This window comes from Aegilops tauschii, chromosome 2 (genome assembly GCF_002575655.3).
Source record: "Aegilops tauschii subsp. strangulata cultivar AL8/78 chromosome 2, Aet v6.0, whole genome shotgun sequence".
Lineage (NCBI taxonomy): Eukaryota > Viridiplantae > Streptophyta > Magnoliopsida > Poales > Poaceae > Aegilops > Aegilops tauschii.
Window position 1 is genome coordinate 435,606,879 of NC_053036.3, and position 16,210 is coordinate 435,623,088.

General features: G+C 47.0%; 2 protein-coding genes across 2 annotated transcripts; both read right to left on the minus strand.

The window, feature by feature from the left end:
• Positions 1-8,112: 8,112 nt before the first annotated feature.
• Positions 8,113-10,388, minus strand: LOC109731505 (protein-L-isoaspartate O-methyltransferase). Its single transcript, XM_020290681.4, has 4 exons — positions 10,023-10,388; positions 9,047-9,317; positions 8,767-8,931; positions 8,113-8,525 (listed from the first exon to the last, which is right to left on the minus strand). The coding sequence occupies exons 1-4, from the start codon at positions 10,173-10,175 to the stop codon at positions 8,275-8,277; spliced, it is 840 nt and encodes a 279-aa protein (XP_020146270.1). The 5' UTR covers positions 10,176-10,388; the 3' UTR covers positions 8,113-8,274.
• A 35-nt stretch (positions 10,389-10,423) lies between these two features.
• LOC109731506 (protein MHF2 homolog) lies at positions 10,424-11,798 on the minus strand. The gene is made up of 5 exons (XM_020290682.4): positions 11,654-11,798; positions 11,467-11,550; positions 11,303-11,342; positions 10,831-10,884; positions 10,424-10,733 (listed from the first exon to the last, which is right to left on the minus strand). Exons 1-5 carry the CDS (start codon positions 11,705-11,707, stop codon positions 10,630-10,632), a joined length of 336 nt encoding a protein of 111 aa, XP_020146271.1. The 5' UTR covers positions 11,708-11,798; the 3' UTR covers positions 10,424-10,629.
• Positions 11,799-16,210: the final 4,412 nt, after the last annotated feature.

Here is a 16,210-nt window from a genome sequence, read left to right on the forward strand (position 1 = left end):
AGGTCCGGCGTGGGCTGTGTCCTGGCGGCGCGTGGACGCGGCGGCCCGGTCGGCGCGGGCTGTGTCCTGGCGGCGCGGCGGTCCGGGCGGATGGAGCGTGGACGGCGCAGCGGTCCAGGCGCCTTGAGCGTGGACGGCGCGGCGGCGCGGGTGCGGACGGCGTGGCGGCGCGGGTGCGGACGGCGCGGCGGCGCGGTCGGCGCGGCGGTGCGTGGCGCGGGAGGCACGGGCGGAGGTTCTCCGGCGGCGGTCGAGGCGGTGGCTGGCGCGGCTGCAGCAAGAGGGCGGGCGAGGGGTGGGGCGGTGCCAAAACTGCTGGTTGCGAGAGGGCAGAGGGGAGCGACGTGGTCGGGGAACGATGTTAACCCAATGGCAATGATTGGTAATTAATTAAGTAATGGCATGGTGGGTAATTAAAGCGTAAAACGCGTTTAGTATGCTGGAGGGATGTAGACCATCAGATTGCAGGTTTCGATGAATAGGATGATTTGGTTCTCCGCCCTTTCTTTCTTTTATCTCTACTATTAAAGGAGAATCGAACGTCGTGATGGTTCGACCTCCTTCGCTCCCCCGGTCTCGTTAGGTCCTCCCCTCGTACCACCTCCCTCGCACGATTTCTCCGTAAAAAAAATATTAGCCACGACCGCCGCCCCTTTGTTCTCCCAACCCCTCGCTCCCGATTCCCTCACGGCCTCACCCTCATGATCCACCCACGATCTCCCCTCTCCGCTCCCAACTCACCCGATCGCAGGGAGTCTAACAAGCAGTTTCGTCTTCCACGGTTCCATCCCATCAGCCACCGCCGATCCACTTACCCCGTCCCATCTTCTTGCGGATCTCCTCATGGCCGCCGCATCTCACCACCGCCACCATCTCCCGTACAAATCTTCGGCTCCATCCCCCGTGTCTCCGCCTGCGTCGACTTCTCCTCCTTTGCGACATGAACGGCGATCGAATGGTTGACCGTTTCATTCTCGCCGTCGGTGGCCGCCGCCCTGCAGCTGCTGTTCCGGGCGTGGAGCTCCCTCTCCGTGTCGCTGCTTAGAGGAGCGGTGATGCTATGCATGGCCATGTTGATTATGGTGCTCGCCCAGATGGCCTTCCTCGGGACGGTTAGCACCGCGGCGAAGATGAGACAAGCCGCTGGCGGCGGCGGCGGCCGGCTATTCTGCCTTGAGACAAAGAGGCTGGCGGCTCCGCGACCTGCTTCCCCATGGTAATGAGAGGTATGTACACACGCATAGCTTGCTTAGTTAACACAGGTTGTTTAGCGTAAAGACGATTGATCGAACGACCTCAAGTGTTGAGAGAGTCACGGAGATCGAGCTAGCTAAACTTTGAAGAGGAAGTAGTAGTTAAGAATTTAGGATGGATTAATCTCATGTCGAAGAAAATAGGTGTATCAACTATCGATTGGGGGCAGCTTACATGCTCACGTCGTCGGCCCACCGATTAATTGTGCAGGTCCTTTGACGACTCCGCCGACCCATCGCCAAGGTAGGTGCCATTTCAAGTCTTCAAGTTTATAAACGGTGCATCTGCATGCATGCAGGAGCTGGTGAAGGAGTGTGAACAATGGGCCAGGAGCGGCGTCGACGTGTGGTACGAGCCCCGCCAGGACAAGGTGTGGTATGCCTACGCCCACCGCTGCAAGTTCGTTGCCATCTTCGACGTATCCTGCGCCGGAGTTCCTCGCCAACTCCGCGCCGCTCCTCCTCCGCAACCCAGGCCTCACGCTCATGCAGGCGTACTTGGAGTTCAGTACGTTCAGCTCCTGTCCAATTGCATATGCATCCCTCGGAAGGGTGGTTGCCAATTGTAAAAGCTGCTGCTATAACTGTATGTAGTGAACGAGTGCCTGCTGATGAGGACGCAAGGGATGTCCATGGACTACCATTTCAAGGTGGAGAAGCAAGCATGGTCCTCACTCTGCTACTTCGAATACAACTGGAGTCTCACATGTGCTTGTTGACCCTAATTTTAGGTCTTGGTATTTAGTTTTGCTTGGTTTGTTTGGAACTATAGGTGTTTGTCACAGACATGAGCCGGACTAAAGACAACATGCAGTTAACCATGAGTCAGACTAAAGAGTGAAGACAACATGCAGTTAACTTAAGTAAGCGGAGACAAACATAAAACAGTAAGGTACTTTGTTCCCAATATATCTCAGATGTTGAAAGAATATTAAAAGAGGTAAGACTTGTACCTGTACTAAAAAGTTTGAATTGGCTCTTGGGAATCTCTGAAAGTGAAAACCATGATGGTGATATATCTGTGATTGATAGTTCATGTGGTGCTGCACAATGGTTGTCAGACTTCAATAAAAAGGACAAAAATTGAAAAATATAAGAATAGTTCATCATCTTTTGACTAATTTTGAATCTAGGCCAACAGTTCAACATCTTCTTTCACAAGTTTTCAAAGAAACAATTCGAAATCTGCAGATGATCACTACAGCGTCAAATCCAGATGCCCTTTGACATCTTATGGGTGAAACTGGATTGTAAAAAGTAAATCTTATTAGCGATGTCCCAACCCTCAAATTGATATTTTTTATACTGATGTGCAGACTTCCAAATTGGGAAATTTTCTATCGTGATATGATTTGGAGAGTTGATGCATGATTTCAGATGGCTACCAAATTGGAAAAATTTCAACCTTCACCAGTATAGAGGTATTTCACACGTGCAGGTTTAATTCCTGATTGCAGTGCATGTCAGATTCAGTTTGTGCATGAAAAGTCTGTATATGCGTATACCAATAATGATAACTTTGTTTTCAAATTCAAATGCACCTATTGTCCGCATGACAAGTGCGTGAATAAATTAGTATCATGTTGCCCACATCAGGCTTATAAATTTTTTCTGAATAATGTGTAGAAAATATTGATGTGTACTTCCCGCGGTGAGTGAGCCAGAGCGCATGAGACGTATTCTCATAGCCTACCGCCACCAGTCAAGTACCAAGGTGGTTCTCAATCGATATTGAGCATGATGAGTACTTCCTCTCTCGTCGTGTCGCTGATACAGGCCCCATCTGCATGTGATCTACTTTTTTTGATAGATTGGAAAAGGAGATGCTTTAATAGGAATAAAGGAATCAGAAGAGCATGACAGAGAAAGACATCGAACGGGCATAGTAGAAGAACCTTTCATGCAAATGTCATTATGTACATTTTCGCTGTTATATGTTGAGAACCCGAAGAATACACACACATTTATGTATTTCCTATGATTGGAGTCCGTTCTCGTAATTTTCTGTTAACCAGGCATGTCGGTTGTCCACCTTAATGTTCCTGTCAGTCTGAACTCATCACATGTTCTTGATTCAGTCATGCTTTCACCTTTGATCTACAACTGTGTGAAATCAAAACATATGTCTGACGCTCAATGTAATGTTGAAACTTGGAGGTTATCAAATCATATGCTGTTGGGGCTGTAAGAGCTTAAACTAACTATTGCATACATTTTGGCTCTAGATTTACCTTTTGTATTTGTCCATGATGAAGAAAAGGCGTACATAGAGCTGGATTTGTTAAGCTTCTCTATTCACAAGGAGGTCAAATGATCCCTCCTGAGAAAGAGTCAGTTAACATTCCTCTTTTGCAAGTCAAATGTATTTTGGTTTGGAAGTAGTATATGTTGTTTAAGAGGGTCTATTTTCCAGAAAAAAAATGTTATTCTCTTGTTTCTATACACAAAATTTTGCCACTTCATGTTGTTCATGTTTCCTTTTAGTTAGTTGTGACCAATATTGCTTAAGTTCCCTTTCAACAAACTAATTGCCAAAAAAGCGATGAGAAGAATTTTTTGATTCATTTAAAATATATAATATATAATACAAGATTTTGAAAAGAGGGCTCACACTGTGGCAAAAAAGGTGAAGGGAAAGAAATGGCAATGAGAAAAATATCGCTTTATCTTCTTGCTAGGAGTGGGTGGTTAAAGAGACACGACAATTGCCTATGAAGGAAGAAGCAGGAGGGAAGTAGCGTAAAAATCCAAATCACATATTGTCATGTTTGACGCACAATTTTTAATTAAAACAATTATTTAATAACTATGCGTTTGTTGCTCCGTGGCAACGCACGTGCATGCATTCAGCTAGTAGTGGTAGTAGATAGATAGTAGATATACCTCATGCATGCGATTAATACAATGCGGCTTCGCATAATCTGAACCTACGGTGAGAGCTCGTGTGTTTCTCTGGCAATCCAAGATCGACTCGTATACGGTACACCTACGCGCTACGCTCGTGTCGATCATATAAGTCAGCAGGGGCCGAGCGCCCAAGTTCGTTCGCACCATCGGTTGCATTGCCACCCATCACCGTATAGCCCATCGATCCATCAGTGCGTGTTACGAGTTCATCAGGACGCGGCGCATCATCCGTCCGACGATGGCGTGGGAGAGCGCGGTGCAGACACTCGACGAAGGCGGCAAGGCGTTCACGAAGGGGGCAGAGATTCTGCGGCAGTTCGCCTCCGTCACGGAGGCGGAAGTTGCGGCGGGGAAGCCGGTGCCCATGACGGAATTCGACTCCGTGGCCGCGCTCGCCGAGGAGACCGCCCTCCGGCTGCTCGATAGGGCAGCCAAGGAGGCGGAGGCCGGCGAGCAGACCGCCGCGGCGTTCGCGCGTAGGCCGGGGGCCAAGAAACTGGCGGAAGCGCGCCGCAGGCACGCCGCGTCCGTCGCCGGGCTGAGGACGCAGGCCGCGGAGTTCGCCGCTTTCAGGCGCCGGATGGCCTCGCTGCCGGTGGTGGAGGAGCTCGATAGCTCGGAGTTGGGGCCGCGTGGAGGCTCGACGGCGGGAGTCGAAGGAACCGGTCGCGGGGAAGCCAGAACAAGGAAGCCCAACGCAAGATACCTTGGGGACGAGTGGAGCTCCTGAGCCCGCCGGCCGGCCACCCAACTGATTTCATCCGATCTACCGGAATAAGAGATCATGCCGTTTTGTTAGTTTTCTGTTCAAAGTTCAAACTAGATTATCGGTCGTTTGTTACTTTTGTGTTCAAAGTTCAAACTAGATCTTCGGTCGGTTTCAGATGATGCATTTATATAGCTTGGGAACAGCGATAAGTTTGTTGCACGTGTACAACGTATGAGCAGTGAAATTCTGATGCTGCATTTTTTTTCTTTTAAAACCAAGCAAAAGATTTACCATTTTCATTGATTAAGAGAGAACTTTAAGAGGTTAAGGCCATGGCCGAATTACAACAATCACTCACACGGCATTATGTTACTCAAGTGCCTCGCGCCCACCATGATCCAAAGCAACGTCTCCTCTTCAGTCCTAGCGATATGACTCCAACTGGGACGGCGGTATTACGAAAGATCCGCGCATTCCTCCCATTCCACAACTTCCAAGAGATAAGAAGCATCAAGGAAGCAAGTCGTCTTCGTGATTGGGTCTTCTTGGTAGCATTATGGCTCCACCACTCTTTAACGAAAGTCGTGTCACTCCAATCAGAAGGATGCACATCATGGAGATCCAGTCAATCTTTGATCATGCGCCAAACTCTTATAGTGTATCTGCATTGGAATAGAAGGTGGACCGCCGACTCTTGAACCTGCTTGCATAGGGGACAAAGGTTACAGTTTGGCCACCCACGACGTTAAAGCATATCCGTTGTTCAAATCCTATTGTTGATTGCCAACCAAGCGAAGGACTTGCATTTAGGAGACGCCCAAATTTCCAAACGGTCGGTATCATGTCAGTGTTAGTATGGCCAAAGAACTGCGCCTTGTAGGCTGACATCGCCGAGTAGTGTCAATCAGTGGTGAACTTCCAAGTGATAGTGTCGGGCGTGTCGATGTCGAGGTGGATATGGGAGACCTTCTCCCAAAGGGTGACAAACTCAGAGAGGTGTTCGGCGGTGATGCCGCGAAGAATGTCCACCTGGTAAGTCTAGAAGTTGTCATGCAGGCCATTCGAACCGAGCAATTCTTCTCCGACAATTCATATATTTTAGGGGCCATGTCTTTGGGCCTAATCCCATCGAGCCAAGGAGACTTCCAAAACTTGGCACACAAGCCATTGCCAACTTGGACCTTGGTAGCTGCGACAAAAATAACTCGTCTCCCTGCACGTACGACATTGAGCAGAACGCGAGACAAAGCCGGTGACAGGGCCGAAACCCAACATGTGGAGCGAAGCGGGAAACCAAGGTGTAGAAGTAGGTCGAGGAGGAAGTCAAAGGCTTTTTTATGTCAAGTTCGAAGAGCAACGCCGGTTTTTCTATGATGGAAGCGTCTCGCGAGATTGCGCACATACATGAAGTTGTCATGGATGCATCTTCTTTTAATAAATGCGCTTTGGGCATGTGAGACCAGCTCATTCATGCGCGAGGCAAGCCGGTTGGACATCATCTTAGCAATTAGCTTATCGACGACATGGATAAGACTGAGAGGACGAAAATCACCGATGTCCTCGGCACCATCTTTCTTCGGAATGAGAGCAATGCCGACAGAGTTCAACCAACAAAAATGCGTAGCATGGAGATCAGAGAAATGGTTGATGGCAAGCATGATGTCCAGCTTGATAGTATCCCAACATGCCTCGAGAAAGGCACCCGTGAATCCATTGGGGCCAATGCCCTGTCGCTAGGCATGAAAAACACAGCTCTCTTAGCTTCCTCCTCTCTTAGCTTCCTCCTCGGTGAAGGCCTCTCCCAATACATGAAGGTCACAACTGGGCGTGGGAATGATCCCCCAATTGATGTCAATGTCACGTGAATGGCCTTTTTTGCGATGTTTCGAAAGTGGCGGTGGACAATGTTTTTCTTGCGCTCGTGCTCGATGACCTAGCCATTGTTGTGCTTGAGGCGGTGAATGATTTTTTTTCTCCTTCTATGGTTCACACGTAGGTGAAAGTAACGAGTGTTGGCATCTCCTTTTTTGAGGTTAGCGATTCTGGAGTTTTGACGCTTCCTAGCCTTCTCCAACACGGCAAAGCTAATAATCTTTTTCTTAAGCCTTTTACGGTTATCACTTTCTTCTGGACTAAGAACTCTTTCCTCTTGCGCTAAATCAATGTGGAGGATGACTTTGAGAGCTATGTGGAGTTGCACCTTCAAGTAGGCAAAGAGGGTCTTTCCTCAAGCAGGCAATTTTTGGCTTGTCTTCTTGAGCTTGTGGGAGAGCCTTTGATAGGGCTTAACAGTCTTGATTCCTCACTTCAAGCATCACTGATCACCTGTTGAAAGCCCGACATTTGTCGAAATAGGCTTTCACCCCGCTATATTAATATAACAACCACCCAATACAGCAAGAAGTCCAACGCTGGGGCAAACAGCACAATTACGCACAAAAAAAAAACAAAAGAAAAATAAGAGAAAGAGCCCCAACACAATCACGCACAAAAGAAAAACAAGAGAACAATAAGAGAAAGAAATGCCAGCAGCACCGGATCAGCGAAAGTTGTAGTACCCGCAACCGCTGCGCCCACCAGACATCCACCACGCTCCAATGCCATCGAGTCGCCACGTACCAAGCAACACCTACAAGAAGGACTGCGACGACGACGACGCTGCTGCCCGACGAATCCTACAAATTCTCCCAGTACACGGAGGAAAGCGGAGGAGAGGTACTCCCGACGCCCTTCAAGAAGGATGGTGACGCCAGCTGGTGACCCATATCTGGGACCAAAAGGCCATGCGCCCGATAGACACCGGGGCACTGCCCACTGAGAGCACCGTCGCCGGAGACCACCGCTCGAGTTGAGGAACCACGAGGGAAGGAAGAAGGGGGCCGCCACCGCCGGCCTCGCCACGGCGCCGCGCGGGCAACGCCAGCCGGCGACAGCGGCAGGAGGAGGAGTGGAAGACGGGGGCTAGGCGGCGAGGGGAGGGAGGGCCGCCCCGATGGCCCCGAGCGCGGGGGGTACGGGGAGAGGAGTTCCTCTCAGCCTCGTCCTTTGGAAGCCCGGCATTTTCAAAGCGGAAGGACCAGTAGTTTTCAAAGCGGAAGGACTTCGGTCTCTAGGGCCCATCACCTTTAGCAAGCAAAAGGGGCTGCATCTTCATCTCGGAAGTTTAGAAATTGCACCTGAACTGAACTTAAACCGCAACAAATCATACCGTAAAAAGGCCACACAAACGCTAGCGATCCAAACTTATCACACACAACACGTATTCACATATTCTAAGCAACATCAACCAGCAGTAAGCATTATACAAAACCAAACCATCTAAAACATCAGACGCCACATTGGTAGACAAAGATCATCGGCACTCACATATATACACACACATTTCCAGATCCAGAGCGAAGGATCTCAGCTGTCCTGCAGCTGAGCAGAGCGGCTGGTCAGAGGGACGTAGCGAACAGAGGCATCGTTGCGGACGCTGGTGGATCCGTCGGCGCTCTTGTCAATCACCTGCAGGTCCTGAGAGTATGTGCCAACGGGTATGACCATCCGCCCGCCAGGCTTCAGCTGCTCCAGCAGTGGCCGAGGGATCTCAGGTGCCGCTGCGCCCACATGAATAGCATCGTATGGCGCCGCATCCGGCCAGCCAAGCCTTCCATCTGTTGTTTTGAGAATTGCAATAAGACAACTTAAGCTCCATATGCTTTGGACTTCCAAAGAAATATTTGCTTTATGATAGTATGCATATGAGCATATCCAAATATGACTATCGAGAAAAAAATATGACTAGACGGCTAGACCAACCAACTAAAGTTTGGAGGCTATGAAACGACCAGCGCAAATTAAATTTCATTGATGTATTGAATGGCTCAACAGACCATAGTACATCAACAAGCATACCTGAAACATGAAAAGAAAGTGAACCATCCTTCATTAGTGCTGCTGCAGCACTCCGTTCGACATTTTCAGTAGAAGCAACAACGAGTTCAGGAATGTGTTCAATCCCCACTGCGCGACCTTCTGGTCCGACCATCATTGCAAAGCAAGCAGTCAAGTAACCACTGCCTATGATAGGAATACACGAAGATGGCAGCAGTTAGGACAAAATCTCAGTTGGACAAAGTTGTATTTGAAGGTACTAACAGAGTGACAGTGTATCAGGCTGTGAGCAACAACAAACCTGATCCAACGTCCAGAGCATGCATGCCTGGCTGTAAATAATCCTTCAACAGTTCTAAGCAGGTTGCGTGCATGTGAGGAGCAGATATTGTTGCATTGTAACCAATAGGCATAGGACTGTCGGTGTAAGGGGTAAAGCCCTCCGGTACAAATAAGGCTCGGTCGATAGTTTCCATAACTTCTGCCACTTTATCGGTTCGAACAACACCATACTGTTTCAGGTATTCAACCAGAGCGTTGTTCTTCTCCAGTGATCCTTCAGCCCAAAATTGCTGCAAGTTAAACAACAGATGCTGAGATGTATCCCTCATAGGTAAACTCCGGTACTTGGAGTCACTGAGCAGCAACGAATATGTGCTTCACTAAAACATTCAGTGTGCCAGAAATATATGATGATCGCGGATTTCATTACATTGATATTGCATAACACCGTCGCATTTGCTAGGAGTAAATTGCCCTTCCCCCCCGCAATTTTTTTTTTTGCCCTTTACCAAAATAAAATGTTTGTTGGCACATAATTCCTAGTTTCTGCAACAGACAAGCTACCTGCATAACATGGTTAGGTTCATATTTAACCTATATTATCACACTCAAGGTGCCACGCTTCCAGAAGATAGCTAACACTAACGAATTTTCAGCACCAACCACTAAAAAAATCAGTACCATGGCTTCACTCATAGCTGGACCAAGTTCACCGCCATATTCCTGTGCTCTCCAGCCCTCAAAATCATAATCGCTCTCCTTTAGCACTCTACAAGACTAAAATCCACCGATCAGCTAGAGCCCTCCCGATTTCCAAATCTCTCTCGAGTCCAAACGTGCAACTCAGCTCTCTCCTGAATCGGCTTAAACTCGAGGGTGCCAGTTAATTAATCATCCAATTTGCCGCAGCAATCGTCAAACAGTCATGTACGGTGGCAGTACAACAAACAAAAAGGGGGGAACGAGGGTAGGGCGTCGCGTGTGCTGCTACGTACCGCCATCCAGTGGTACGGGGAGCAGCGCCGAAGCTGCGGCGGCCTCGGGGGCGCGGGCGCGGCGAGGAGGTGGTGGAGGGACCGGCGGCGGGCGGCCGTGGAGGGCAACAGGAAGCGGGACGAGGACGGGGAGGCTGCGGCGGCAAGGGACATGGCGCTGGCGCGTAGTGGAACCCCGCTATAAGAAGCGGGAGGGCCGAACAGGTGTGGGGAGCTCGGCCCGCCGTGGCAGTGCGGAGGAGCCTCGTCTCGACAGGTGGTGGCGCCGCCGTTCTTTCTAGTCCAAGCGTGGCTGCGCCGTATGCATCCAGAGACCACCACTCTTTTTCTTTCACGGGCCAGTCACACGTCGCGCGTGCTCTGCTACCCCCAGCGCGGAGGATTTTAAAAGGCCAGTAAAATCCACGGGAAAATTGTACGAAATTGGCTGCAGACTTGGGGAACAAAACCCCAGTTTACAGACTTGTGAATCAGGGCGGCAGTGTTATTTAACTGAACTGGTTTGTTAGGGTGACACAAACAACATTCTCGTTACAAGATTAATTATGGATTGCTTCAGGCGCCTTGTCTATCCATCTGTGTCCGAGACAGGTACCAAGAAGGCTAGCTAGAAGTCCAGAAGAAGCTGTGGCAAGACTCGCTCCAGGTGGGTGGGCTCAATTGTGGTCGCCCCCTCTGCTTCAGCGATAACAGCACAGCGCTGGACAGCCTCTGCAAGATAGAATTCATAGGTTAACTGCATAAGTGGAACCAAATGTTACTTGTTATTAGCATGAGCTGGTGTGATATTTTTCGTCAATATACAGACCTGCGACAAACATCCGAAGAAGTTCGCAGCTCACTTGCAGTGCACTTGCATTAGCTGCGCAAATTAAACAAACTAAGCATCATGAACAAGGTGCAGGAAAGCTTTATGTTGGAAATCATTTTGATATCTTTGGTTTGAGTTATCCAAAGGAACCTAAGGGCAGAAATTCATTTGTTTTCGGCTATTTTTTCCATTTTCGATCAAGGGGTTGATAAACAATCGAACAGTGAACATGATAAATGTGTCAATATAAACATAGTATGGGTAAAAACTGGCACAGATAGCTGCAACATGCATGAAAACTGTGCACGCAACTACTACTAGCTTGAAAGACAGAGAAACCGGACTAGGAAGGACCGAAGGACTCCATCAGTTTAATTTGCAGGTGCACGCGGAATCGACAGTCGACAGTGCCACTGAACTTCCAAGAACAAAGCATTGTTTATCATCGTAGAAAACAACATTTATTTACCAGAGGTACTCCGGTTCCTCCTTGACGTCTCCGCAGCAGGCTGCAATTAAAAACTGAAACATTCTCATCTGATGGAATGCTTGAAACAGGACAGTTTTGGGTGGGTTGGGGTAAGAGGGACAGGCAAGATAAGCATCTGAGATTAGATTGGGCCACGGATTCACCTCGATGTCTACGGCCTCGTCGACGGGGCCGCCCCTATCGGTCCGCCGGCTCCACACAAGCTTGAATATCGCGCGGATCAGATCCTGCTCAGGCCCCGACGGCTCTTAAAATCCAATATCCGGAAGAACAAAAAGGCCAGAGAAAAGGGCACATCCGATGGAGTAATTGAAGAGAGGGCGAGCTCACCGGATTGAAGGTCTCGTCGCGTGCCTCGCGCGTCTCTTCATGGAAATCTTCCATGGCGACTTGCGGTTTCGCCGGAGCGGCAGATGCAGGAGGGTGGGCGGGATGAGGGGAATGGGTTAGGGCGAAGGCGCGGGAACGGGTTCATTTCTGGGCCTACATGGGCCATTTCTTGAGCGCTAAGGCTTGGGTTGAGTTAAAAGTTGTTTTTTTCTGCGAAATCACTAATTAATGAGCATTGGAGGGTTTTTTTAGTACGCCAATGACGTACCATATTTTTATAAAAGGAAAGAGAGTTAATTACAAGAAGCTCGTCTCCGATGCGAACAATCCGAGACGGGGTACACACTCCAACACCTAACTCGGATGCACCCTAAGCTAACTCCTCACAAATCTTTGTAGGCCTCCTACACCAATCCCGCGGCTCGCCATAGTGCGGTTTCATCAAGCACCAATGGATACGAGAGACGCCAGTTTCTGTTGTTCCGTCCTATTGAACATCCTAACGTTTCTTTGCTTCCAAAGGTTCCATGCCACCGCGCTGACCAAGGTGTCAAAGCCCACCTATCTGCTCCAGTGAACTTCTTCCTTTCCCTAAGCCACTAAGCTGAGAAAGTGTCCGCATGGGTCGTACCTTGCACATTTAGTCTGAGGAGGTCGAACACTCTATGCCACACTTCCTGCGTGAACGTACAGCTGGCAAGTATATGATCAGCATTGTCTTCGCTCTGCAAACATGTGTAACATGGTGACGGTTGATCTTGTAGTTCGTGCCTTGCTCTCCTGTAGGAGTTCCACAGCATGTACTGCAGCGCCAACTAGATGAATAACTTGCACTTAAGAGGTGCCCAATTTCTCCAAGTACAAGCCGCCACCGGGGATCTGGGAAGGCTCGAGCATAGGCAATCATAGATCAATTTTGCTGTGTAGCTCGCATTGGCCGACGCTGGCCAAGAGAATCTGTCTGGTTTGGCTAGGTCTCGACGCACAGTGGAGATCGCATGACAAAGATGCATGCATTGTAGCTGGCTCATGAATGAGGCGGTAGCGTCGCAGTCCCCCATCCATCTATCTTCAGTAAGAGCTTGTTGGACAGTGCGGCTGTTGACAACTCTTGTCTGCACCGATGCCACCAACAGTGGCGCAATATCCGACACCCCAAAGCCCCGTATCCACTTGTCTCTCCAGAACAAGAAGCTTTCACCACTTCCCACGGTAATGTTGACCATCGCGTCAAAGATAGCACGCGCGTTGGGATCCTCGATCATGGGCAGCCCTTGCCAAGGCATGCGTGGGTCAGTTCTCTTCAGCCATTCCCACCTCACTCGGAGTGCCAATGTCGGACCTTTCATGTTTCTGATCCCCAGCCCTTTAAGCTTCTTCGGTCGGCAAATCTTGTCCCACGCCACAAGGCATTGCCCTCCATTGGTCTTGTCTTTCCCTGCCCAAAAGAACGATCACATCCATACTGGTATTGTTAAAGAGATCAAAGCAACATCTTGATGTAGCACGGACTAGCGAGACACTAATTCGTGCGCGTAGATTACCCGATCTTCCACAGCGATGCAAGATCGGCAGTTCTTTCCCCGTCTTCCTCCTCGCAACCTCCAATAGCAATCTCTACCCGTGCACGAACAGTACGCGAACAAAGATAATGACCCCCTCGGATCAGCACGTAGGCGTCGATGTGATGATCAACCCTTTGTCGCTAATAGATTTCCTCGAAGGAAAATCACATAAAACATTCAAGATTGGATCGCCCTAAGATTGGACATTTTCTGAACCTTGTTCATAACTCACGAATAAAACTCAAAACTGCCCTTCCGTACATTGACAAAGCATTAGCTTTTATATGGCTTAATCTAACCTAGACTCCTGACAAATAAAAAAACCAATTGGAAAGGAAAATAACTCACGTACCATACTAGCTAGCTAGTTGGTTGACAAAAACAAAAATAAGGATCCTAACAAACTTGTACTTGAATTCTGCCTACACAACATAACGTGGAGGTGTACGGAAATTCGGCTCCACGGAAGCTGGTGTTGATTCCTTCTTAATTTCCCATATTTTCTTGTAACGTGGCTGAACAAAATCTCTTGCCATCTTATCTGTACATGACTTCCCTTGCATCATTTGTTTTATCAAACATGCTCGTACACTTTTAGACTCCATGTGTACAGGACCATACACTGACATTCCAAACATGTCTCATGAATTCAATAAACGGGTCATATAATTGGTCTTTGGTTCGCTCATCACGGAATTGATTCTCGGTCCACATAATTGACGCATATGACCATCATTTCCTCGATGAAATCGAGTTGCGTGCATGGAATTATTTTTCATTGTTTTTTCAGGGCTTGACTCCTTAATTGGCTCAGCTTGGGTAGTATCAACAATCAACGGGACCATTCCTATATCATCCTCCCTCCCCTCAAACGGAACCGTCCTCGGTTTCGAGTCGGTTCTTAACATGATCTTCCTCTTCGGAACTTGCTGCTCTCTAGTGATTGCATTGTCCACCATTGGATTTAGCACGTGCTTCTTCCCACCATGCATGAATGTGTATGTGTTCAACCTTCCAGCATGCACAACATCATGATCGAACTGCCACGGTCTTTCTAATAGCAACTGACAAGCGTCCATCGGCAATACATCACAATCCACCTTGTCAATATAATCTCCAACAGCAAATGGCACACACACCTTATGTGTAATCTTTAATTTTCCGGAGTTGTATAGCCACTCCACATGGTGCGGTTTTGGATGCCGCCACATGGACAAACCCAATGCATGCACAATATCTTTACTAATGGCGTTTGTAAAGCTGTCGTCATCAATTATCATCTTGCATGCACGATCGTTGATCATGCATTGTGTCACTCGTGCCTCTCACAAACCCGTGCCTCTGTGAAAGAAAAAAAAACTCATTTTTTTCGTTTCCGAGAGAAACGGTCATGCCTCTCGCAAAAGCAAAATCAAAACATGTTTTTCGTGAAAACAAATCCCGAATTTTTCTGTCTAAAAGCAAAGTGTGACGGTGGAAAACCGAAAAACTGAAGAAAAAACAAAAAAAATCTAAAAAGCAAAAACGCGTGCGGAAAAATAAAGAAACAAAATCCAAAGGGAGCACGACCCATGACAACGGTTGAGAGCTCGCCATGTGGTGTGCTCTCAACCCACCCCAAGTGAGCCTTGGGGAAGCTCCCGAAGGAGCGCTCCTTCGTTAGTTGCTCCCCTTTTTCTGTTGTGTTTCAAACTCACGAGAGCTATTTCTTGCTTTAACGCTTTAAGCGAGATGATAGCTTGCTCTTGCTGAAGGGATTCGATTCTCGCGCAAGAAACTGGGCCGGCCCATCAACACACTTTTGAAAGAAAAGGAGGATGTAAGAGGTGCACAGGAGAGGGATCAATACCAGTACCTTCGAGAAGAAGACGACCCCTGCTAGCCAGTCTACCCACCTATCAGTCGTGGCTAGAAGTGGGGGGCGTCCTACTTGACTAACTAAAGCCGATTTTCTTAGGTTTCTTCTGTTTTTTCTTCTCCATTTTTTTATTCCTTTTGCATTTGTTTCTTCAGTTTTTTATTTTCTTTTTTCTCGGTTTATTTTGTTTCTTTTTTCGTTTTTCATTTCTTGGTTTTATTTGTTTCATTTTTGGCTTTCTCCGTTTTTCTTTCATTCTTTTTCATTGTCTTTCGCATTTTGTTACTTCATTTTTTATTTTCTCTATTTTCAGTTTTCTTTGCTCTTTTGGTTATTATTCTACATTTTTCATATGTCAACAACATTTTTATAAAACATGTCTAACATTTTTCATTATATATTATACATTTTTTAATACATGGTCAACATTTTTTCTATACACATTTTAAACATTTTTCAAATACAAGATTACCATTTTTCCTACACGATTCTAAAAAATAATGCATGGTCAATATTTTCCGTATACATTTTTAAATGCTTGATTAATAGTTTTCAAGTAAAAACATTAACATTTTTAATACATGGTCAACAATTTTTCTTTTTTCATACACATTTAAAATTTTCCGAACGCTCGATTAATATTTCTCAAACACTTGTTCAACATTTTTTTTTGCAAATGCTCGATTAATATGTTTATGTACATGATCAATTTTTTTTCTTCATTTAGTTAATACATGGTTAACATTTTTTCTATACACATTTAACATTTCCCATTTGTTTGATTAACATTTTTTAAATAGTCGATCAACATTTTTCTTCAAATGGTTGATCAACATTTTTATATACATGATAAAAAAACATCATTTTTTAATAAGCGATCAACATTTTATGTATACACGTTCAACATTGTCTGGACGCTTGTTCGATATTTTCAAATACTTGTTCGACATTTTTTTAATACTTATTAAACATTTTCAAATACTTGTTTATCATTTCCCAAATACTCGTTCAACAATATTCAAATACCCTTTCGACATTTTTAAATACTTTTTGTAGAGTTTTTTGTAATATATATTTAGAATATTTTAAAGTATAAACAAAAGTACAAAAAGGCAAAAAAACAAAAACAGAAAA

Excerpts from the sequence above, each read along its gene's own strand:
- LOC109731505 (XM_020290681.4), bottom strand. The coding sequence starts at position 10,175 with ATGTCCCTTGCCGCCGCAGCCTCCCCGTCCTCGTCCCGCTTCCTGTTG. Across the intron at positions 8,932-9,046 it reads TGCTCTGGACGTTGGATCAG|GCAGTGGTTACTTGACTGCT; the intron begins GTTTGTTGTTGC and ends TTCCTATCATAG. Across the intron at positions 8,526-8,766 it reads ACTTTCTTTTCATGTTTCAG|ATGGAAGGCTTGGCTGGCCG; the intron begins GTATGCTTGTTG and ends TCAAAACAACAG.
- LOC109731506 (XM_020290682.4), bottom strand. The coding sequence starts at position 11,707 with ATGGAAGATTTCCATGAAGAGACGCGCGAGGCACGCGACGAGACCTTC. Across the intron at positions 10,885-11,302 it reads GAGGAACCGGAGTACCTCTG|CTAATGCAAGTGCACTGCAA; the intron begins GTAAATAAATGT and ends TAATTTGCGCAG. Across the intron at positions 10,734-10,830 it reads TCTTCGGATGTTTGTCGCAG|AGGCTGTCCAGCGCTGTGCT; the intron begins GTCTGTATATTG and ends TCTATCTTGCAG.